The sequence below is a fragment of the Saccostrea echinata genome, unplaced genomic scaffold (assembly GCF_033153115.1).
Source record: "Saccostrea echinata isolate AGI-Se365-2 ecotype Australia unplaced genomic scaffold, CSIRO_AGI_Sech_v1 ptg000001l, whole genome shotgun sequence".
Taxonomy (NCBI): Eukaryota; Metazoa; Mollusca; class Bivalvia; order Ostreida; family Ostreidae; genus Saccostrea; species Saccostrea echinata.
In genome coordinates, this window is record NW_026889750.1 from 3,652,568 (window position 1) to 3,677,500 (window position 24,933).

General features: G+C 32.9%; 3 protein-coding genes across 5 annotated transcripts in view; 1 reads left to right on the top strand and 2 right to left on the bottom strand.

Annotated features, from left to right (window-relative positions):
* The first annotated feature begins 4,391 nt into the window (after window positions 1–4,391).
* Window positions 4,392–18,410, top strand: LOC133183377 (soluble guanylate cyclase 88E-like). Of its 3 annotated transcripts, XR_009720632.1 has the most exons (13): window positions 4,392–5,110; window positions 5,909–6,064; window positions 6,740–6,927; window positions 8,047–8,176; window positions 8,633–8,779; window positions 9,287–9,433; window positions 9,997–10,156; window positions 10,648–10,757; window positions 10,890–10,979; window positions 14,034–14,149; window positions 14,466–14,511; window positions 16,027–16,133; window positions 18,152–18,269. XR_009720632.1 is itself a non-coding variant. In XM_061318342.1 (12 exons), exons 1-12 carry the CDS (start codon window positions 4,466–4,468, stop codon window positions 18,256–18,258), a joined length of 2,103 nt encoding a protein of 700 aa, XP_061174326.1. In that variant the 5' UTR covers window positions 4,392–4,465; the 3' UTR covers window positions 18,259–18,410. The 3 variants fall into 3 exon arrangements, 2 of the variants coding, with proteins under 2 accessions (XP_061174326.1, XP_061174334.1); XM_061318342.1 differs by lacking the exon at window positions 14,466–14,511 and having other exon boundaries at window positions 18,152–18,410; XM_061318350.1 differs by lacking the exons at window positions 16,027–16,133; window positions 18,152–18,269 and adding an exon at window positions 14,767–15,000.
* LOC133183398 (microfibril-associated glycoprotein 4-like) lies at window positions 9,506–13,315 on the bottom strand. The gene is made up of 4 exons (XM_061318363.1): window positions 13,062–13,315; window positions 12,454–12,698; window positions 11,986–12,104; window positions 9,506–11,861 (listed from the first exon to the last, which is right to left on the bottom strand). The coding sequence occupies exons 2-4, from the start codon at window positions 12,696–12,698 to the stop codon at window positions 11,125–11,127; spliced, it is 1,101 nt and encodes a 366-aa protein (XP_061174347.1). The 5' UTR covers window positions 13,062–13,315; the 3' UTR covers window positions 9,506–11,124.
* Window positions 18,411–18,595: 185 nt separating the features above from the next.
* The window catches only part of LOC133183409 (DNA repair protein XRCC4-like), a 16,279-nt gene continuing 9,941 nt past the window's right edge, over window positions 18,596–24,933 (bottom strand). The window contains exons 6-11 of the mRNA XM_061318375.1: window positions 23,504–23,558; window positions 20,368–20,476; window positions 20,231–20,258; window positions 19,805–19,920; window positions 19,492–19,572; window positions 18,596–18,985 (exon numbers count right to left, since the gene is read on the bottom strand). Coding sequence (XP_061174359.1) covers window positions 18,889–18,985; window positions 19,492–19,572; window positions 19,805–19,920; window positions 20,231–20,258; window positions 20,368–20,476; window positions 23,504–23,558 — 486 coding nt within the window. The 3' untranslated portion in view covers window positions 18,596–18,888. The remainder of the gene's footprint in view (window positions 18,986–19,491; window positions 19,573–19,804; window positions 19,921–20,230; window positions 20,259–20,367; window positions 20,477–23,503; window positions 23,559–24,933) is intronic.

Genomic DNA, 24,933 nt, shown 5'->3' on the forward strand with positions numbered 1-24,933 from the left:
TATGCTACCATACATTTCTACTTTTTGAGGGTTTTATTTTATTTTAATTTAAATTGTGCAATCTCACGACGGGAAAATACTTGTTTCTGATACTTAAGAGATGTATGTACCTAGCTGTTTCTGACCACTAGAAGTTATATAAAACAATATTATAAAAAAAAAAAATTATAAAATACCCGCAGTTTGCTTCAGAGTAACCGTTATACAATTGTTAATCTAAAAGTATACTTTAGTACATGTCAATCGCTTTCACAGGCGTAACGTTTATTGATTTTTTTTAGTCCACCTGTGATGAAAGCTCAAGTGAGCTATGTCCGGCGTCCATATGTCTGTCTGTCCGTTTGTAAACGTTTAACATTCTCGACTACTTTTTCAGATCGAACCACTGGGCAAATTTCAACCAATCTTGCCACGAGCATCCTTGAGTGAATGTGACAAATAAGGACTCATTTACCTTTTTCAATCTTTCTAAAGAGGTTGTGATTATTCATATGACATTTATATGCAACAAATCCGGGGGAAGTATGAGGCCACAAAAGACGTAAAGATCAACAAGTGAATATATACGAAAAATTCCTGATGAAAAAAAACAAGGCCATGATTAATCGTATTAATATACAAGCATCTTCAGGCAGTAATGATTCAATTTTGTTCAAATCAAGTCCCACAGATTTATGATTGGGCTAAATTTTACATGGAAATATATAAAGATTTTTTTAAACGATCCTCTTGAGAACAGCAGGGCAATTGTTAGTCAAATAAATAATTACGGAGCATCCTCAGATAGTCAGATATTTTATTTTTAAGATTGATCAAATCATGGCCTCCAAGGGCTAGGGTGGTGCCACAATAGAAGATTGAAGTTTCATATGGGAATGTGTAGGAAAAAATCATTTTGCTAAGAATAGCAGGGATAGTAGGAGATCTATAATTCTTACATGGATATATATAAGGAAAATTATAAAAATCTTCCTCACGAACAGCAGTGCAATGGTTAGTCCAATTTGATTAAAATCAGATCCTTTGATCCGCTCACATAGATCGCTACACAAGGATCATCCATGTGTAGAGATCTATGTGAGCGGATCAAAGGATCTGATTTTAATCAGATTGATGGTTAGTGTTAAATATAATATTCTAATGTTAGATATAATAATTATATAATAATAAATATATACAATAAATTATATTATATAAATATATTAATAAATATATAATAAATATACAAGCATCATCAGATAGTTAACGTTTTGAAGTTTGTTCCAAACTTGGCCTCCATAGGTTTGGTGGGGCCCCAGTAGGAGATGAATTTTTTTTTTTACATTGGTATATATACATTTATAGGAAAATCTTTAAATCTTTTCTTCTGAAGAATTGCAAGGTCATGGTCATGTGTTAATCATATTAATATACAAAATTCCTCAGATACATGGTAGTTTGTTAAGATTTAACCAGGGGAGGATTAGTTACACCAAGCTTTATGATAAACCTGATGACTTTTAAGTATTCAATCGTCAACTTCCCTTATTTATGCAGCAATATACCCTTATCACCTGCAGACGGGGTGTATATCTCTCAATTGATTCAATACGCAAGAGCATGCTCTACGTATGAACAATTTCTAAAACGAGGTAAGTTATTGACAAACAAGTTGATGAAACAAGAATATCAACAGTCTCGTTTAAAGTCATCATTTCGTAAGTTCTATGGTCGATGCAATGACCTTGTCAGCAAATACAATCTATCATTATGTCGTATACTGACTGACGTTTTTCATACTAATTGTTAGGCCATTATTTACACACTGAATTGACGACGAATTTTTCCGTTATTTACCGATCATCACAAGGAGCACACGGCGGATGTGACCGGTCGGCAGGAGTTTTAATTAAGAGAATATGCAAGAAAAATCTTTTAAAGAGAAGATCACAATACATGTATATGTAATCAAACCAAAAGATTGATGATAAGTAATTATCTTGAGAATGAATCATTTAAGACAAATGATGCAACAGTTTACATATATTTATAAAGAGGGAATATTAAGCTTGACTCTTTATGAAGTGTTCTAAAATGTTGCAATTACGTTTATCGTTCCAACTTCCGTATTGTGGTTTTATCGTAATAAATCGAAATATCAACCAAATTGTGAATAACAAATAGAATCAGCATCAGGTTAACAGTGGCTGCTATGTCATGGTTAGGAATACAATATGTTAGTATTGTGGGATGTGTTTTAAAGAGAGAATTCCTATGTAAACAGAATTACTAGATGCAAATATTACCCATGCCTCTCCAGTCTGATGAGAACACACTCAAAACTGTTCAGACATTCACCCAGTAATGGGAGTGGGTTTTTTTTTCTATGTTGTCTAGGAATTGTCAATTTGATCCACTGAATAACGTTTCTGCAAATACTACCCTGGAAAAATCCAATACAACTAAAAAGCGGAACGATTTCTTCAGATTTATAAATCAAGTTAATTAAAATTAAGTTTATTGCTGCATTCTGAATCTCGGTAAAACCAAATCAAAATACACATGTACAATAAATTAGCTAAAATGAATAAACAAATGAATGAATGAATAATTAAGTAAAATAAATCAAATTCAAATGAAGAAAATGAAAACTAAAAATAACAGTAAGACAAGGAACAATACAAACACACATTTGCATATTTCTTCCTACTCGGGGGGTATATTAAACCTATTACACGTGACGAATGTGTCTCTCACCTGTGAAGGTAAACAATGTAAAAACAAATCTGTCTTCTGCTTCGATGAATTTTATCACAATACGACGTCTTTAAAGTAGCTTGCGTTAAAGATCTCAAAAGCTTGAGAAACAAAGCACGAGTTAATGTTCGCTGAATATATATCTTTTATCAGTCAAAATCGTTTTTCTACAAAGTTCTGATGGAATGAGGTGACATATAGAAAGACGTTATATTGAAATTATATAAAGTTTAGAATTGAACGCGACGGACAGCACGTGCGAGATGTAATTACACCATTAAGAATAATAATCGATGCGTCTTGATTACCGCTATTATTTAGAAACCTATTTATTCTGTACACAAGATGACGACCCCTTGACCACTTAAGTTTTTGATCAACCAATGGATAGTGTTTATTTACTTTTTATTAACTCTACACCTGCTAAAAGGACTTGTGGGGACCCATTTTTTAGTAAACAGTGGAGATTTTCGACAATTAGGTATGTCTGATTTTTCTTCTCAAACAATGTTTTAAAACAAAAATTACATTTTTAATCCGTATTTCATTGATCAAAAATTATATAAACAGACCTCGTTCTTTGAACCCACTTTTCTTTTCTTGTCTTTTTTTTCAAAAAGGATATTGTATTGTTTGTATTCACTTTGAAAACTGTGTTACTGGGATTCAGTGATATGGAAATTAGCGTAAAATTATCACTTCTCTCTGAGGTACAATTGCTCCTTTGAAATTAACTTGAGAAAAAGAGTAACGTTATCGTTCCGCCTAATGTTATCACTGGCGTTCTGTTCTGAATGGATTTCGGTAAAAAGGTGATGTTTGTTTTTCATCTTCCAAAACCAAACTATGTGTTGAAAACTCCCATTAATAAAACAAACTTTTTATACATTTTTCCCTTAAAATAATTACCCCCCTGAAATCTTGTGTGAAATTTCAACATAAAAAAAACAAGACTTCAATTACATATCAAACACTTTCTTTCTTGGTTGCTTCACTTTTGTTTTAATATTACAGATGCTTGAGTAATTTTTATCAAGTCGAAGAAATCAATTAGATTGATAAATTTGCAGTGCCAAGCAAATTTTTCAGATCGATGTTGAGTGCACAATACTACATAAACCACGAACGTGCACGCAATTTTCTAGAAAAGCTTTAGAAGGACTTTATTGTTCAACTCTGTGCGTACATGTTTTCTCATATCTCCACTCGAATTTATAAGAAACGATTACTCAGTATTTATAAGTGGAGAAAAACATGCAAATTTAATTTTTTTTTTTTTTTTTTTTTTTTTTTTTTGAATCATTTAGCTAGAAGAAACCATTTTGTGGACAAATACATTGTTTTATATAAAGATGTCGGAAGAAACCTTCGCCCACTGTTGAAAAAAGTGAAATGTTTCAGAATCAAATGATTACCAAGAAATTAAGAACAAGGCTATACTTGTATTGACCCAGTCAAGGTTCTGGAAATAGCAGCAATTTGATTAAAATTGTTTCATATGTGCGTACTATATAGCCTTATTGTATACACAAACACCATTCTTCAATGTTAACTATGATGTTAATGCAAAGGAAGTGTCGGGTTAACCTATAGATAGATAAGTGGCTGAATGAGCTGGAGACGTGTCGATCTTATATAGTAAAATCCAAACCAATTGAGATGAGCTTCTCTTTGATTTCAGGAATAATTTGGTACATTACCACTTTTGAAAATTCCGGAAGTCCTCACAATGTATGGTTTGCTACTGGAGAGTATCCAACATTACATCATAGAGAAGTATGGCATAGATCAGTGGAATCAAATTTTGGAGTATGTACAACAGAAGAATATTGTCTTCACCACTCACAAGATTTACACAGACGGTCTCATTAAGAAGATCGCCAAAGGATGCTGTCATGTATTTAATGAGCAAAAGAATGAGGAAGATTATTTACTCTTTTTCGGTCAGTGTTTTGTGAAATTCTTTAATCACTGTGGATATGACAAAATTGTTCGTCTGCAAGGACGTCATTTCCGGGATTTTCTTCATGGTATTGATAATCTTCACGAAATGATGCGATACAGTTACCCACAGATGCAAAGCCCGTCCTTCCTTGTTCAATCTGAGGACAGATACGGATGTGTGCTTAGCTATCGCTCCAAACGGACCGGATATAGAAACTATGTGGCGGGCCAGTTGACACAGTGTGCCAAAATGTTTTACGACATTGATATAGAATTAGAAATATTGCTGGAAGAGATATTGGATACCGGATGCAATGTTACATTTCGAATTAATTTCGACAACTCTGCTTACTTTGCTCCTTTGCAAGCGTCAGTCCAAAGCAATTTGTATGACGACATCGAATTTATATCAAACGAATTGTTCTTCAAGGTAGAAATTTATTAAGTACTATGGATTCATAATTATCAATGAACGATTTCTCATTACAAACTCGACAAAAATTGTTATTGCTTCAGGCAAGGCAATAATCCTTCACATTGTGAATTTATATTCCTATATTGATTTAACAATGCAAAATTCTACTTCAACATTGCCTCTTGAACTTCCTCTTTGTGTTATTGCTTGAGCTGTGACCTATCAGTTAGAGAGCGTCTATAATAGCAAACCTGACCTTCACAACGACATTCCAAAAAAATGACTTATTCATCTCATCAATCATCATTATACCTAATTTTGCATTCAGTGACTTTAATCATTGTCTAATGAAAGTCTTTAATCATTACATAGTTTTCTTAACTGCTGGTTGATACGATTTGATCCCTGTAGTATAGTCTTCAATTTTCTTTAAGGACAGATGATACAAACTTTTATTAAAAATTTTGAAAATAACAATTTGAGTCATATGTATATGAGTAAAATAAATAAGTTTAACCGAATAGGTTTTAATTTTTCATTCAAAGTTTAACAATAATGGGATTTAAAGTATAAAAAATTTTGTATAGAGTTATCAGGATGGCTGCAGAAGGGTAGAATTTTAAACACCATAGAAAGTTTACAATTTCGTAATAATTTAGATTTTTTTATTCGCATTATTTACAACCAAAATATATAAAAGAAAAATATATACCAATCTAGACATCCAATTTTTTGTTTGTATCATATGTCCTTAAACATTTATATCTTCTTTTTTTTTTAAATTGTTGTTTTATTGTTTGCTTCATTACCTAGGTTTTCCCGTTTAGCATTGTCTTTAATAAAGACATGATTGTGACTATGACGGGAGATAGAATGTCCAAATGGTTAGACACCAACGATCTGATCGGTTCTTACATTAATGTCCGCTTCAAACTCAGAAGGCCGATATTAGAATTCACCTGGGACAGTGTAAGTAATAGACACCATATCTAATGCAACCTTTCCATTATAATTGTTTATTCGTCCTATTGATTCTTGTTTCTGTCACATTGCATTATGCTTCGTACTCAGAAACCTCAGCAACTGAATAAAATGTCTTCTAGATTGGGAATATTAGAGCTGCAATTTGCTTTCGTTTGATGCCATTCAAATGCTCCCTCAAAGCAAACGACTGAAATAGTTCCAATAATTTACTTTATATGTTACCACAGGTATTATAAAAGTAATTTTTTTTTTCAAATAAAAAAAAAAATACAAAATAATGACTCAGATCACACAAGACAAAATATATATGAGATTACGTATGTTTGAGTTCGTACGACTGTAATTTTGAAAGATTACACAGCCATATTTAATCGTTATCTAAGTACAAGAAATTTTAAGAATTTTTCGGTCATGTTCGTAGAGTACAACATACAGTGACATATAACACAATTTGAAGTTAAAGACTGACAGGCACCAAGTAATACAAGAACTGGGTAAAAGAAATCCATCTGATGTCATATAGAGATTATCCTAATATTTCCCCAACGTTTTTAGTTCATACAGTTTTCCATCAGTCATCATTTAGCTTTTCCAACTTGTAAACTTAAGACATACTTTATCATTTGTGCAGCTTCTTGACTTCTCTAGATCTTATTTCAGATTATAACTCATCAAACGGTTGTGTTTGAACTCCAATGTGCCAATCTCACTCCTCGAAGACATTCCATTACTACCAGCATGACGTCACTATTTGAGAAAAAGCTCTATAGTAAACATAAGCTCATTTTCCGTGGACAGATGAAATACATCCCTTGCTGGGACGCCATTGCCTTTCTATGTAATCCACTGTAAGCATCCTTTAAGCACCTGTTTTATATTAATGCTTGAAAGCAGATTTAAAGATTCACATGTATTAGTTTTTCTAAAATTAAATTTTCAAATTGAGTCCCTATAATTCTAAAGTCTTCCTTTTAAAACCCTTTTTGGTAACTCAAACTATTCCGATTCTTTATGTAATGAACTAAGTGCATGTGACATTTTAATACAAAGAAAATTTCTGCTTCTCTTTAATTATACTTAAACGTTCTTTTTATTTCACATCAGATTATGTTAAAAGATTTCTGATGAACAGAAATGATAGTCAATCGTATGTATGAAGTGAAATTTTTTATTTTTTTTTTTAGTAATTTCTGTAGTCACTACAAGTTTATGTCAACCGTGAAAACCATGTTTGTACAAGTACATGCACCTTGACATAGTAAAGCTCAATATCGTTCAAATTCTAACAGAATTTGGTGTACCTGTAATTTTGATTGAATTAATTTTACAAGTTTTTTCTTGCTTTTAAAACTAAATTGTTCTTTGCGAACGAAGGTCATCCAAGGTTGTTTAGTAGATGAAGATGGAGAAAAAAATCTTCCAAGACGACTTTGATAATTTATAAAAAGCCATATTTATTTACTATTAATATTATCTAAACGGATCCTTGCTGTTTTTCAACTGCCTGACAACTATTTCCGATCCCTAATCAATGTGAAGCGTCCAGCATATGTTCAAAAGCACGCACTGGTCATTGTATTCAACTTTCGATCGTTGACGGGAAGGTTGACTCGCTAGAGAGGAAACTTTGTCACTTGGAAAAGTACTTAAAGTAAACTATAATGTAGAGGATCCTTTATCACGGGTCATTAGGTAAAATACTCTATAGACTCTTGTCATGTCTGCAGATAATGGACACGTAGACCCCATAAGGCTTATGACTTTTCTCGAAGAAAACATTGATATTCCATACCGACATCTTATTATCCATGAATTCGAAATTTATCAAACGACTTCTTTGTTTCTGGTTTTAGTTTATGGAGAACACTTCTAAACACTCATAATCTATTTTATATATCAGATGTGTAAATGCTTCCTCTGTCTGGCTGCAAATAACGTTCCTGTTTTTCCTGCCATTGTTTTTACAGAGTTGGCTCCCTTGAAGATATGACACGGGTCGGTTTGTATATTAATGACCTTAACCTCTTTGACTGCAGCAGAGACATCGTTCTCAATGGTTGGCAATACGCATCGCAGCTGGAATTCTCTCTTGAACAGGTCAGCATTAAACTTAAGATTAAGTGGCATCATTGATAACAATTGAATGTTCGGTAATGGATTTCAGCAGTTAGCAGGAAATGATTCCAAAGATAACATGAATTAGATGAAGATTTATGGAAGAAATATATACGAAAATGATTTATTTGAGTTCAATTCCTTTTGCTCTCTCCCTCTCTCTATATGTGTTTGTGTTACTGTTTAGGGGGTGGGATTGTTCTCGGTCTTGGTTGCTTTGTTTTAACCATATATACTAAGCCTTTCTTTGTCAAAAATTACATGTATTTTGTAAAAATGCCAGCCCAATTACTTCATTGTTACCTAATCTTTTGAAGAATCTCTTTGAAAACAATGCAATGAACAGCATTAGTTATCTCTATTTAACTATCTTGTGTCTCTTGACTAGAACACTAGAACTGACTTTCTTGAGTTATACTCTAAATATACAACATTTAGCAACAAGAAAAGAGTAAGCTGATTGAAGAGAACATGAAAAAGCAAGACGAATGGCGACTGAAGAGCGAGACACTGCTGTACTCCATGATTCCAAGAACAATTGCCGAACGCTTAAAACGCGGAGACGACCCGATCAAAACATGCGAGGTATTACAATCAAACACATTGCTTGTGAAATCATAGGTTACATAAGGCTAATTGAATCCAATTTTCTTTCCAATTATCATTGTTTTAAACAGAGACCGAAAGTGTACTTGTTAAAGCAAGTTTTATACCTCAGAAGCAACCCTTTATCTTATCGATAGACGTAATTCTACATTGCATTTTTTTAAAACAAAAAACAGATATTTTTTTCAAGGGCGTTTTCATGATCTACCCGCAGAATATGCACGAATATAACCGCAGGTGATTGATTTTTCATGTAGATTTAAGGCATAGTGACCAATTTTAAAAAATGCAGTGTAGAACATTAGTAACACTCGAAAAAAATGGGTGTTTAAACAGAACATTTCTAGAGAATGACTGTTTTCTTGAAGATCTATTGTGTGAAAATAAACACGAAAACCTATCTGATTATTAAAAAAATCCTCTCTGCTATCATTACTGATGAAATAACTCTGAAAATAATGTGTACATGATACTGAAATCTTTCAGACGTTTGACCAAGTGACGATTTTGTTCAGTTACATTGTGGACTTCACCGATATCTGCGCAGAAGCATCAGCAATGCAGATTGTCAAATGCATTAACGCTGTGTTCACTTGCTTTGATGCTGTCGTCGATAAGTACGATGTTTTCAAGGTATGAAAACAGAAGCAATCCCAAAGACACACAGAAAAATCTCATTTAATGAAAAAATGGAAACAAAATTGCTTCATCTTAAAATGCACTTTATTTCAATAAATGAAAATGTAAATCAAAACAGATTTAACCATCCTTATTACAATGTATTAAAAAAGTTAAGTTCAAATTATAAAGCTACATTAATTTGAAAAAAAAAAGAAATTCAAGTTCATTGTGAAAATTGTGTTCTTATAAATGTTAAAACAGAATAAAAAGAACTGTATAATACATAAGATTGCTGACCGACTGAAATACTTATCTTACTAGTCACTTACAATTATATTAAGTATGTAACAGAGAAAGTAATAATTGCTTTTTTGCTAAAACAACTGCTAATTTCAATGATATTTTACAAACTTAGACGATGCTTATCACCGCTATTTACGAAAACCTAAGAAAAAGTAAAATTAATGAAATACTGAAAAGCAATTCTTAAGATGATAACTCTCCCTAATCTTTACACCATTTATACTTTTGGGATAGGTTTTGTTTTGAACTAGGTATATTATGTGATTATCTAGGTGGAAACACTAGGGGACGCAGTGTACATGGTGGCCGGTGGTGTTCCAGACAGAAATGAAAATCACGCGGTCAATGTAGCAGGGCTCGCTATAGAACTAGTGGAAAAGGCAGCCAGCCTAACCGATCCCGTGACAGGGGAAAATCTCCAGCTCAGGGCGGGTAACTAATCCAAATAACACATCTTTCTCATTTTTCAATACAGGCACTTGAGGAAGTATTTATTTTTATAAAGACATTTATTTATTTCTCTTATAATGATAAATCTTACGGGTTATATATGAAAGGTTTAGTAAACATAAGAGTTTTCAATCAGTTTCTCCAAAATTATTTTGAAAGCTAAAGCGAAAAATACTCTTTCCCATTGACATATAAAAGGAATTGATTTAACAGACCCTCCTCTTAGTTTTGTAAAAGGGCATATGACAAAGACTCATGTACCTTTGCAAGCGTATTTGTATTCATTATATAGATATTTTACACAATTATTTTATGTTATATAATGAACGCGAAATACTGTAATGTTAATGAATGAAAAACTCAAAGACTAAAACATTTTGTATGTCCTAGACTACACTGAAATATCTTAACCTGGTGGATGACATCATACTCCTTTGTCAATGTCCATGAACACTGTCACATTGTTACACTAGGTATGCACACAGGAAGTGTGGTGGGGGGAATTGTGGGAAAGAGGATGCCCCAGTACTGTCTCTTTGGGGACACTGTAAATACAGCATCACGAATGCAATCATACAGTGAGGTATGAGTTAATTAAATTATGCTTTATGTTGCAATTGAACAGGAGGTCAGAAATAATCATGCGATTATTAATTAAAATTGGTTTGATATTACATCATATATCAACTGTTTATTGATTCTTCTTTCTGTTCAGCCAGGGAGGATTCACTTAAGTGAACCGTGCCATGAATGCTTGAAGGGAAAGGGATTTACCACAGTCTATCGAGGGACCCTTAATGTTAAGGTACTTAATATTGTGGAGAAATTGTGTTAAAATACGAAACATCTCTTTATATAGAATACAATACTCTCGATGAAAGTGGGAAAGGTGTTAAAAGTTTGAACACCTTTTTTTATTTAAATTCTTTTCCGTCGAAGTCTTAAAAGTTTTAGTTATTAGTAGAAGATGCAACTGTGGAAAGAAATGGTGGATTGGCTTCAAGAGCTGCAAGTTCTTCAAGTTCCACCTTTATTGCCAGCGATGGCTTTATCTTCATTTCCACTTTTTTCAATGAATAACTGTATCTCCTCTTCCAGTGGTACCAAATAATTCCCTTAATAAGTCCGTCAGCCGAGATCGGAATAGTTCCCCCATCTACATACAACCCGTTCAGTGTACTGTATCCACAGTCTCGATACCACCATCCAGACTTGTCTTTTCTCGCACAGGACGAGTACCACAGATCATAGTCTTTATCGTGCGTACTAAACCTCATGTTTTGGTGGTAGCTTAAAAACGAATCCCCAGCAGTGCCCGAGTAATTTGACACAAGTAACCTATACCCGTCTGCTTCGTTAGTGACTGCAAAATATTCATATCTGGCATAGGCCTCATCTCCTTCCCAATCCCAAAGGTCAATTCGCAGCGTGTAGTTGTTGGCCCGCGTCATTAAATGAATATATTCATTTCCTAACCAATATTCCGTGTTTGGATTTCCAAATCCAAAAGCATACGTGTTCCAGTTCTGTGTGAAATTAACACTTCCATCCTGTCTTCTTTGTAAAACGGTCCATCCACCCCTGTCAGTATCCATGTCACACCAGACATTCATTATTTTTCCGTTTGAGAAACGTATTGGATATACCCCAGAAACATGGAATCCATTCATCTTCAATTCATTACAATCTGCAAAATGAATTTTACAATTCTGTGTATATATCACTTTTAAAAAAAAAGCCAATACAATGTACCGGATATATTTCATTTTCTGGAATTTGATTTGATTTTTATATCTTAAGTTTGCATGTACCTCGGACTAAGGGTATATTTGGGAAACTTGGTGCCATCTTTTTATACTTTTCAACCTCTATTGTTTCTATCTGTCTCCGGATCTGTTGATCAATCTTATTATTCAGGACATCAAGTTTCCTTTGGAAGAGGGAGAAAGAAAAACATTAAGAACCGTAATACCCTATACCTCTAAATGAAATTGTCGTCCAAATGAAGCAAAGGCATATATTTAAATGAAACAAAGACACACAGGTTTGAACAATATTTGAGTAACTATAATGTAAAATAACGGTTGTTTTGTTTCTGTCCACATGTACACATTCAAAAGGCTTAATTTTTTCTACTTGCTTTACATACATGTATATGCAATATGTATTAGTATTCAAAGACTATATCTTCTGGTACTAGTTTTCAATATCCATCTATATATCGTTTCCTAGTGTAAGACTACATGTTTTTCTTCCAAGGCAATTAATTTGAAACTTACATAATAGCATCATTTATGAGATTCTCCTGGTTGGTTTTAGAAGTTTCAAAGTCTCCTTTCAGCCTCTCTAGTAAGTTACACTGGTGTTCGTTCTGGAGTGAAGGCGACAGTGATCTGTACTGTTCTGAGGAACATACACTGGGTGCCCCCGAGGCAGTTTGGCGGGAAGCTGCGGGCACCGAATCCTGACTAAGCGACGAATACAACATTCCCAACAGCTGTATCAGAATGCATATACAGTGCATCTGTAATGTGAAAAGGAAATGTTCAAACGAAATATCCACGTTATAAATTAAATTTTTATCAATTGGGTAACACCCTTTCAACATAGTTCATGTGTATTCTTAATTAACAGTTAACAAAACTATATAAGTTTGTTAAGATTTATATGTTCTTTCTATTTCACTAAAACACGCTTACAGATATCATTAATTAATTATATCGCCTAGTGCTCTCTAGAAGTGAAGATTTGTTTCCAAAACAAAATAAAGTTTCATGTATTTGCAAGTGTTTGCATATTTTATATTGCTTATTTTATCCTCTCTTAAGTTTAAAAAGATTTAAAATACATCTGAAATATGGGATAAAATACTTGTAAAAGAACTCACCTTTTGATTTTTGTAAATCCACTCACCAAAAAGACAAAGACTTTATACTTTGAATTTGCTTTAATGAAGTGGAAAAACCATGTGGCATTACAAACACCCTAAACTCCATCATTATAAGCTAAAATCTGAAACAATGCGCCTAGTTCAACCACATCAGATTTTATTGAACCTTGTCTAACCTTAATATTTTCTTTCCTCATGAAAACAATTCAGACAGAAAGTACATAAAAATATAATAACAGACATAAGATTATAAACACATGTTTATACGTCATGCTTTCGGAAACAAAAATTTTACAATGAATCATTCTCTGGTGCTTGCTTGCTGTAATGCATGTGTTTTGATATTAAGGCATTTATTAACAGTTCTTCTATAATGGCAAACCTGGAAGAGAGTATCACATTTGACATGTATATTGGCAAGACGTTAAATTATCTGGATGAGGGCCATATTTTGGCAAAGAAACAAGGACAAATTGAACATGTCAATTACTGCCACAAAGTGATTCAGTAAATAATTAAAACAAGAGTGTTTCCAACGGGCCAAAAAATTTCAACAAATGAAATATTAGCATAACATAGCAACATTGGCTGTCGAACAGGAGGGAAAATAATAATTCTAAATCCTTTACTTACGGTACATGTATGTTACATGTACATGTAGGGACTGGTCCCGTAACAGATTATTTAAAAATTACCAAGTACAGAGCTTGCGAAGCTTACGAACATAACTCTTCTTTCCAAACTCTACAAATTTCGTGTCTTTATCAAAATCCATATCCAATTCAATAGGTTTTCAAATCTATGTATTCCATATCCATGAGAAGACGTCGAAAACTACTTGTACCTTGCAGAACTGAAATCCTCTGAAGCTTCTTGAATGTTCTCGAAATATTGCTGTTCCCCCTTATTGGCAAAATCATTTATTGGTGCCAAAATTTCGGGTTTAAAAGTGAATGTATTATCTTGCAGGGCAAAGGTGAGATGAATACATACTGGCTTGCAGGAAGAGAGGGAGAAAGGAGAACAAAAGTTATATGTGAATTACTCAAAGCCGAAAAAGCCAAAAAGATGAAAACACAGTATCGGTTAGTATAATCCCGCCTCTGTTTTATGATAATTTACATCTAGGGCATTAGAGTAAATATTACTTTTAGAGGTCGAGCGCATGTGTTTTACAGCATTTTCAGTCTTTGTTCATGAATACTGAATTCATGTTGTTGGTTTTTATTTTCACTGTCAATTTTTTACTAATACAGTTGATATACGCCACTTGACAAAAAGTTGGCTCGTGCCTTAAGAAAAAATCATCGATCAACAAAAATTGTACAACATTAAAACATATTTTGCGGCAAAAAAAGTTTTTCACGTAACTGAATAATAAAACTGGTTTAAAACTTTTAGATTTCTGAGTCTCAAGCTACCACGATTCAAATTTTGTAAAAGAAAGGTGAGAAATGTGGATCCGTTTTCTGCTTTTATTGGGCATGCGCATTGCTTACGTACCCCATGATTTTCTAAACATCTTAACAAGAACAAAAGTACAACAAAAACTATCATATTGTCTGTTAAGCCAACAACGATTAAAATGGTGAACAATTAATTAAAAGAAAAAGTGCTACTAACTGCAGTAAAAAAAAAAAATTCTGTGTGTAAGTAGTAGGAGTGAAAAGATTTATGTTGTGTACATAATTGCAATACACAGGTACAACGATGTAAAACCCTATTCATTCTTCCATGCAAAGCTAAGGTGAGAACATTCACTGTAGATCATATAGAGTAACCCATTAGCGACCGAGGGAATTTCGGATAAAACCATTTGACGAATGTAATTTATCGATAGAAATCTAATTTGGTGATGGTGGAAAACATTGTAGAATATATTTTTAAAATTAAGCATATTTTGTATCAAGCGTGCTTGGTAAGTTATCAAAAACACAATTTATGCATGTCTTTTGAATCTTCGGATGCTGTTATACTTAACAATATGCAAAACTATTGTGTTTTAAAAATATGTGTTGGGCAAATTATAACATTCTTTATAAAATTCCTAAATGCAAGGTATCGGAATAAATAATACAGAACACCGAATGATACTCCACTTAAATCTGCACGTCAGGGAATACTTTTTTTTGGTGCAATCGTCACATTAATCTAAGAAAACGCCTTTCGTATTAATGAAATATGTGGAATGCAACCTCGGATCGCGAAGTTTGAAATGAAGCTTAAGTGAATGCAACTTCAAACTTATTCTTGAAAAATATTCGCATCTTGCATTTAGGATGAAGCATGTCTGATAGAGTGCTAATGTGAATTTTATGGCATCGTTTAGCTTTCAATACAAATTTGCATCTATCTGCTCCATTTAATAATTGCCATGGGAGATACATATGAAACATTTTTTGGATCTAAGTTGACATGAAATGTTTTCCTATATACCATGTACATTTAGAAATGATTCTAATCCGCATGTGAATTGCAAAATAATAGCATGGAGGAAATGGTTGATTGGCTACTATTATTACTCAAAAATAAATGTATTTGGTTTCAGAAATATCAACGTTAAAATGTTCTTTCACTGTGCTTCGTCTCTACATTACTGTATACATGTATATATAAAAAGAATTATTCGAGTGCTTTCCGCTATACTGCATTGCCAGACTTCAATCATGGTCAGCGCTTATACATGTATTTGATATTCGACTTCAATATCATGGTCAGCGCTTACATTTGATATTCTTTAAAATAAGAAGAGAAGAATATTCTCTGTTTCTCAGATTTTTAATTTAGAACGAAAAGGACCAAAACTTTTACATCTGAAGTATTACACAATGAGAATTCAGTTGATAAAATATTATCAGAAAGTGTAAATTTGCAATTTATAATTTATATGCGAATGTATTAGAATTTATCTGCACATGTATACACCACAGTAATTCTTGATTATTCTAACATCACTTTGCAGCTCGTTCGACAATGGCTTTGATCTACATGGTATGCACAATATCACTAGCTCTGCTAACTTTTCACTACTACAAGCAGGCGCCATCAAAGAGGATTCAGAAAATAACGGTAGGGAAATATAACGAAATAATGTTCATATTTGCCTTCACTTTTTATGTATATTCCAAATAATTACATGTTACTTGTCCAGTTGATTTCAGAAATTCCATATAAGACAAGATCATATTATTTTCATATGAATTTGGTTCATATGAGAATCATGTGATCTTCATATGGAATGTCACTTTTTTTTCTTTTTTTTTTTTTTGAAATCTTTTAAAATCATTTCATCTGGTCATATATATATAGAGAGAGAGAGGAGGGAGAGAGAGAGATTGGTTTTTATGTATTTCTTGGCAAATTCACTAGTGTAACCCCTGCAGTAATTACTGCATTAATTTTCCTTTCATGCACTGGTCCTATTTTATTTACTTGAAATACCGGTAAACATTTGATGCTAAGAATACCTTAGAAATACTAGTAAAATGTTAATTTAACTATCAATTTAGGCAAAATACAGTTAAACTGCAGTCCTTAAGCAGTATAACATCGGAGAAGAATACTGATGCTCCATTCAGTTGGGCTCTTGCCCCTGAATATCGGCTTTTGTTGTATGTCAAATGGACATTTTGCATTGTTGTAGAAAAGGGAAAATAGTACCTTCTCACTGAAACATGCTTTTTTGTCTTTATGCATGTTTTAAGTCATTAGCTCAGCAAAACCAATATGATCTGTTTGTGCCATCTAACTATTAGATGGAGGGTCATTCAACAGTTGCACCTTTTACAAAAGCGAAATAACTAATTAACGAAGTAATTGTAATAGTTGGTCCTACTTCAGAAATATATCCTTCTACAATTTGAAATTATGTTACTAAAAGCTAAAAGCTATATATATATATAGTACTAGTAATTCATTTCAAGTTTAACAATAACCTTTGAATGGAAACTTATAATGCAATTGTTTGGATACCTCCTCAAGAGATAAAGATAATAACTAAACATTTATTACTTGTAGTACAACTTTAAAGTAAATGTATAATTCCAGATCTGTTTTGTCACAAGCATCACTCTTTTTGTTATATCTGAATTTATCTAATGATGACCTGATTTTGTAATCTATGACTAGTACTGTAAGTAATTTGATGTATGATACATCTGTATTCAATTTCCCACATACGAGGGGTGATCAAAAAGTTCGCGAACTAATTGAATTACTTCCACTAAAGAAATAAAATTAGGTTTCGGTGTTCATTATTTTTTAAAGTAGTCCTCTCAGATTTAAATACACATCTGCCACCGTTCTGCCCATGCGCGAATCATGTGATCCAGGCAGTCACGTGACATGCTCCGAAGCGTTCTGTTCACAGAAGCTGAAAAATTTTTCCCAGTCTTATATTTTTTATCATTTCTTATTTCTGACCATCACAATCCGCGTCCTCTGTCTTGGGAGCGTCGTTGTGGATAAAGCATTGGTGCCTTCTTTTTTACCATATATGATATGTTTAAATTCTAAAGTAAACGAAATTTTAGGGATTTAATAATTATATTATTGTTAAGATATTAAACTATTTTTCAAACTGTAACTTGGCGATTTTTCATAAGAAATTGCTCAACTAAGGACACATCTCTTTCCCAGCATGCTTTCACTGGGCAACAGAACAAACGTCATTTCTAACCATCTCCCTTTCTTCACTAAAACAATCAATCCAATTAATGATTGATTGATTGATCGTATGTTGTTTTACGTCCCATTCGAGAATTTTTCACTCATATAGAGACGTCACCATATACCGGTGAAGGGCTTCAAATTTTGACCTTTACTCGGCACTCAGGGCCATTGAGCAGTGACGGATCTTTATCGTGCCAACGCCTGCTGTGACACGGGGCATCGGTTTTTAAGGTCTCATCCGAAGAACCCGCAACTTTCACTTCAAAGTGCCGAGAACTTTTTGATCACCCCTCGTATGTGTATATTGTGTTATCTATAACTGTGTTTTAGTGCATTCAGAGAGTATTGAAATACCTGTATTCAAAGCCTTATATGCACTTTCAATTGCCAGTATGTAAATTATCTTTTTATTACAGAATCCAAGCCCAAACGTGTGCCCAAGAAAAAAGCTTCCTGTCCATTAGACATTGTTGCAGAAAGTACGTCAGATGAACAGGCAAGCCCAAAACCTGTGTTTGTGTGAAAAAAACAAAAAAAAAACCTTTTAAATCCAGGATCTAAAACATATCAAAATAAAACAATGGCCTCCTTATTTTAATTCAAGTTTGAGGAAAGGCATGTGATTTGATTATATTGTTTTGAATTTGCAATTATAATAGCAAATAAATTGTTTTTCATTTTCTTAGTTAAACTTGGTATGATACAAAACAATATTTTATAAAACAAGAGAATCTTTACCGACATGGGGTTATAATATGTTTGTTTGAATTTGAAGATCCATTTTCCTTCTTGAGCTTTGGTAGCGGTCTGTACTTGGAATTTAGATCTAGTCTCAAGACAGGCATATAACAACAAAAGACTGGCATATGAAAGTTTTATATAATTCTTCTTGATCAAGTCTAAATACGTTGAAATCAATCTACAAAATTGCACTAATGGCACTATTGTTTCACATTCATTACATGGCACTACTATTTTAAATTCTGGTCTTAAACATGCACACACATGAACTCCACAATTCAATAGTAAAGGCTATCAACAAAACTCCTTTACTGTCTTAACATCATAGATTGGATATCTTGTCCTTGCACATGTAGTTAGTAAAAACATTACAAACTTTCAATGACATCATCACAAATTGACAATGACATCATCATAAATTGTCAATGAGGTCATCAGGATCGATGTTGTCAGAAGATCGGTTTGATGTTGAGGAGGATGCTTTTTTCATTCTGACAGGTCTCTCTGGCCTGCAGGTTAAAGAATCACATTACACTAAAACTAGTCTTTCTGAGACAATTTCTTTGTCATATTTGAATTTGAATCCTTTGAATTTGAAAATTAATTAAGTGTTACCCTTAATGGTTTTCAATGCAATTTAACTGTATATAAATTTTCTATCAGTTAAATACCTTTTGATATGTACATGTTAATCACAGATACATGTTATTACACGTACATTACATAGTTTCATCTAAATGAGATAGGCAATGATAAAGTATATCTATTATTTCATAAGATTTGATGAAAAGCAAGGTTTTAATGAGAGCAATCTGATTAAAATCAGTTGTTCTGATACGCTACCGCTTACAAACATCGATGTTTGTGGTGTAGTACGTAGTAAACATAGCCAACCAAACAGATGATTTTAAACAGATTATTGGGTTTTAGAGTATACTGTAGCTTCCTAAGTTTACTTGAGTACTAAATATCACCAAATAAGTACAATGCCATGGATATATAAAAGCCCACATACTTTGTTTCTGATGATGAAACTTTTGGTAGGACAGGTTTGGATGGAGTTTTACGTTTGTTCGACTCAGCATTTCTACGTGGTCTAAAATTTAAGAAAACTTTACATTCAAATTGAAAATTCTGTTATTATAAGCAAATTCCACAAACACAAGATTTTTATGCATGTCATCAATATTGCAGTTTACTTAATTGAAATTCATGGCAAAGTCACAATATTTAAGAGAAAAAATGATGAAAGTGATTTAACAGATATACATATGTAATTAGTATTATGTATTTTCAATGCCAAAATAGGAAATATTTCATTACATTACCTAGACACCATTGATGTCCCAAGACTATCCTTCCCTGTATCTAACACAATGGAATCATCCTTCTGTGGACTTTTTTTCACTTCCTTTTTGGACTTTTTGCCTTTTTGTGATGAACTCTGAAGTAAAAATAACAGTCAAATGTTTCAATGTTATGATTGTTCCTAAAAAAAAAAAACTTCAATTCTTAAAAAAGAAACGCAAAAGTTTGTAGTGTTTAATATATACTGAATGATTTGGAAGACAGTTCATATAAAACTGTACCCATTCTGTCAAACATTTAGGTCATATCGTTTCCTGGCCTCTATGCACATGCTGTATTTTTTTTTTTTTTACAAAATTCATGTTTGTCCAGTTAATAGCACTATTTGTTGCAACTAAGCAGTAAGATGCATATACATGAAGAATTCTTAGGGAAAACAAACTTACCTTTTCTTCATCTGTTGTTTCTGCATCACTGACAACAAAAGACAATGCAGATTATAATAAAATTATGGTAAACAGCATTTCTCAATGTACAATAACTTTACTTAGTTTATTTCTTAAATTGCAACAAATACATTTACCTCAGTTCTTCATCACTTGGTGCCGACCTTTTCTTTAGCCTTTTTTCTTGTGTTTTGATCGGTTCTTCTACATTTGATGGTCCTGGAGATGAGTCTGTACCATTTGTGTCTAAAAAAATTCATAATTGTAAGTACATTACATTTGTTTGATTACACTTGTGATTAGCACATATCTGTAATTAATAAAGGTTTTAATATGTACATAAGTCAGTGGTTAGCATGGCCGTAGGAACCAGGAAGGGGGGCAATTTTGCCGATCTACAGAATACTATAGAAAACATAGCTACCATATGCTTGTGCCCCCTCAATAATAATGTCTGATGACCTTTTTTTTTTTTTTGCTTGTCAAGGAATATTTGGTAGTTGAAAGTGCCCCCCCACAACTGAAAATGTATGGTTGTGCCCCCCCCCCCCCCCCCCCCAACTGAAATTGCTTCCTACAGGCCTGGCGACCGTTTCACTAACAGGTCGTAGCTCGTAAACGTAGACGTAAATGTGAACGTAGCACGTAAGTGCGTTTCCCTAAGAGTTATGATTTGCGAGTTACGATTAAAGTTGATCGTAAGTCTACGAGCAGTCAGGGGCACTCTTAAGATACTTACGTGCAAGTAATTTCATGAAAAAAGCAACACAAAACAAAACTATAAGCAAGAAAACAATAAATATTGCCACTTTTCACATCTTTGCCTGCTCTCAGTCATAATACTGGTAAATTGTGTAGACCGAGTCCAATCTTAAAACTCAAACTTAGTAAAAAAAAATATACATACTCGCAGCTTATAATAAAAACTTCAAGTTTAGATTTCATTTTAGAGATCAATATAACCCCTCCCCTGTAAAAAAGAAAATAAATAAAAATACAGTCGAAACTGAGGTGCGTTAGATACGATTGCATTCCCTTTCAACAATGTATAAAAGAGCTCAGAAGATTATAGATACATCTTCTTCACCCCTTTTACAGAAATCAACACTGACCCAGAAATTAAACAGAGAAGTTCCCCTTTCCCACTGTTTTTTTTTTCTTCTTTTCTAAATATCAAATCACTGAAATACATGAGCATACAGTATACTTGAATTTGTGTGAAATAGCATTAATTTTTTTTTTTTTTAAAAGGCAGAGATTTTAAGCACCACCTTCAAAAATACCTGGTCTGTGTACCCCTGTCAATCAAGTGCATTAAGGTACATCACTGGGTGCTAGAACCTGATTGACATTTACTTGCTAGCCCCTGTGTATACCCTGTACACTTGTTTGGCACTCATGATCATGGCAACCTTCAAATTAACTTTGATCCTTTTATATTTACCACACATGGTATAAACAATAGAGAAGCTGTATTACTATGATTGCAATGGAATTTTAAGTTTGATGATATATATACACATTACACACACACCTTTAGTATTTGAAATAATTATGATATTCTTTATGATAATATATATCAAAATTTGGTATAATTTTTTGTCAAAGCTCAACAAATACTTTGAATAATAATTTTTTTTTAATGGGTGTGCTTTGAGACACATTCAATTATAAATTAATAAAAATTATTTAGATTAATTTTTATTTACAACTTTTTCTTTCTAATTTAAAATCATCTCAGAATCCCAACACAGGTAAAGTTTGACTTTTTGGGTACTCTACTGTGTATTATATCACTTCCTGTGTATAGGGATTAGGAGACAAACGGCCACAGGTAGACTGCTAGCCCTCAAGGCATTCACACCTGTACAAAATAAGCCCCTCCCTCACCTGGAATTTACCACCTGGTAAAAAATCTCTGCCTTTAAGAATTTTTTTTATTTACGTATTGGGGCAAAATAAAATAAAATTAACCTTTCTAACTTTATAGGTGCGGTTACATTTAGATATACAAATTCTATGAGGAGTAGGTAGCCGGTTAAAAAAAATTGTTGGATCAGTGCCTGTTAAAGACTGTAGTACCGTGTCAATTTATATAGAGGTTTTCAAGAATTTAATAATTTAGTTTGATAACTTGGAAATATTTTGCCGCAATTATTTTCCCGATTATTACGATTTGCACGGGATATTACGATGGATAGTTTGCTAAAAACTTTACTTACATGTCACAGATTTATGTTGTGTATAAATTATAAATTCTAAAGAATATAGTGAGAAAGGCAATTGCTCTCTTAGAAGTTAATTGATGAAGCAGAAAGCAGAGAAAGAATCGATATAATACACATTAAAATGTGTAACTTTTTAAAAAAAATTACTTAAACAATCCTGCATGGGAGTATTAGCAATATTTAAAAAAAAACAATAAACATACTGCACTGTATTATTTGTTTAGTATAATTTTTTTAACAGAAACATGAAACAAGAACCGCCAATACGTACAATCGGAAAAAAACGTTTTCAAAAATGTTTGTTACACCACGAGTGTGTAATAAATTTTAGCTTGAAGTAGATATTAACATTTAGACACCACCGTAATAAATTTTAGCTTGAAGTAGATATTAACATTTAGACACCACCGTGGACTTCACTTGTCAATTAAGAGAAGTAAAATGCATGAATGAATTTAGATAATTGATATATATCATTTAATCCTAGTTTTGAGGAAACTTATGTCAAATTTTATGCATAGAATAAATATATAAAATTATATTTTTCTTTTTAATAATCTATTTTCCATGAATTTTTTGTCCTTTTCTTTCTTCTGTTTCTTCTGTTATTTTTTAAGACTAAGAAAAATGCTGAAATATTTTTTTTTATTTCGTAATGATCTCTTTCTTCTTTATTTTTTTTTTTCTTTCTCAAACAAATACACCTCCTTAGCCAAAAGAGTTCCAATAAGTTGATCGTAACTCGCCGGCCGTAAGAGCTACGTTTACTATAGGTTTAGTGAAACGCTCCTTTACATGCACGTCTGGCAATCGTAAACATAATCGTACATTTATGATTTGTAAGTGAAACAGTCGCCAGGTTAGTATGTACATAAATCAGTGGGTATTGAGGAATGGCTATATTAAGAGGAGTCTATTTAAAATTTCATTCAGATTGTACCATTACAGCAATCTTAAGACTGTCATATCCACTACTGCTCTGACTATAAATTTGAGTGAATATACATACAAACATGTAGGTTGCACCACAGAGTTGAATACTCACAGTTATTTTTAAGCTGCCTTATTTTTTCCTTCTTGCTGTTTAAAACATCAACAAACTGAAAAGAAAAAAATCAATTCAAAAAAAAAAAAAATCCAAGGAATCTATCAAAATATGTCCTGAGTCACTCGATGCACATTTCATATTTACATATTGTATGTAGTAATAAACAAGAGGCCCAAGGGCCTTAACGGTCACCTGAGTATAATACAACAATTTAGAAGTTAAATACACTGATAGATGAAGCATTGTTGCCCTAAAGCAAGAGAAGTAGGAAGATCAGGATCAACAAAATAATTAGTCTAGTATTCAGTATCAACTCATAAATTAAGTTCTAATCTGTCCCCCACTTAACACTATCACCATGCAGACTATCAACACACTATTAGTACTTCTGTACTATTTTTAAACCCATATTAAGACCTCTAGCATTGACCTCTCTTATGGTCTTTGAAGAACTTTTAATAAGATAAGTTATTTTTGTCTCATTTTTATTTATCTATTACTTACAGGTCTACCTGATTATTAAAACTAAGAAAGTACTTTTTGAATTATACGATAAACATTCTTGCATAATTATCTTATTCTAGTAACCTTTCAAATACATTATTTACGGTGATTAATTATCAAAGGTGAAAGGAAAAGGGGAATAACTTCTCTCAGTAGAATACAAATTAATAGAGCCCTGCCCAGGACCAGAATGCTTAGACGAATGGTCCAGATGTTTAAAAATCTGGTAGAAATACGCTTACTCATTCATTTAAACTTTTACTCAGTTTGCTTCCGATATGCCCAGAAGCAGAGAAGAATTTCACAGGTACAATGCATTTTCACTACAGATTCAACAAAGCCTTACCCTAACACCAGAACCCAAGACCAAGGGTCAAGAAATTTACAAATTTGGAAGAGTTACCCTCATCATCATAACTATGAACTTCAAAGAATTAACACTTTTCCACTATATTATCAAAAGCCCCCCCCCCCCCCCCCATTATGCCAGAACCTCTGACCCTAGGACGACAAAATTAGATTTAAAAATTCTGTTTGAAGCTCCCATTTTCATCATAGCTAAGCAATTTATTTATCAGCCCAACACTAAGGAGCAGACAGAATTAATTAATGATAAATTAATAAAATTAATGCTTTTTCACTATATAATCAATAGAGCCCCCCCCCCCTCCTCAAGAACCCCAAAAACTGAGGCCATATATTTAAAAATTTTGGAAGAGGTATCCTTGTCTATCATAATCATGCACTTAGTTTGTTTAAATAATCTCCAGTAGCAGAGAAGAAGATTTTCAAAGAATCAATGCATTTTCACTACATAATCAATAGAGCCCCACCCTAACACCAGAACCCCTGACCCTGGGGCCATGAAATTCACAATTTTTGAAAAGGCATCCTTATGCATCATAACCATGCACTTAGTTTTT

Bases quoted from the DNA above. Each gene is read 5' to 3' on its own strand.
- LOC133183377 (XM_061318342.1), top strand. From the start codon at position 4,466: ATGTATGGTTTGCTACTGGAGAGTATCCAACATTACATCATAGAGAAG. The intron at 10,758-10,889 runs GTATGAGTTAAT...CTTTCTGTTCAG, and splicing joins GAATGCAATCATACAGTGAG to CCAGGGAGGATTCACTTAAG. The intron at 14,150-16,026 runs GTTAGTATAATC...ATCACTTTGCAG, and splicing joins AAGATGAAAACACAGTATCG to CTCGTTCGACAATGGCTTTG.
- LOC133183398 (XM_061318363.1), bottom strand. From the start codon at position 12,698: ATGCACTGTATATGCATTCTGATACAGCTGTTGGGAATGTTGTATTCG. The intron at 12,105-12,453 runs GTAAGTTTCAAA...CCTCTTCCAAAG, and splicing joins CTCATAAATGATGCTATTAT to GAAACTTGATGTCCTGAATA. The intron at 11,862-11,985 runs GTACATGCAAAC...TTCATTTTGCAG, and splicing joins AAATATACCCTTAGTCCGAG to ATTGTAATGAATTGAAGATG.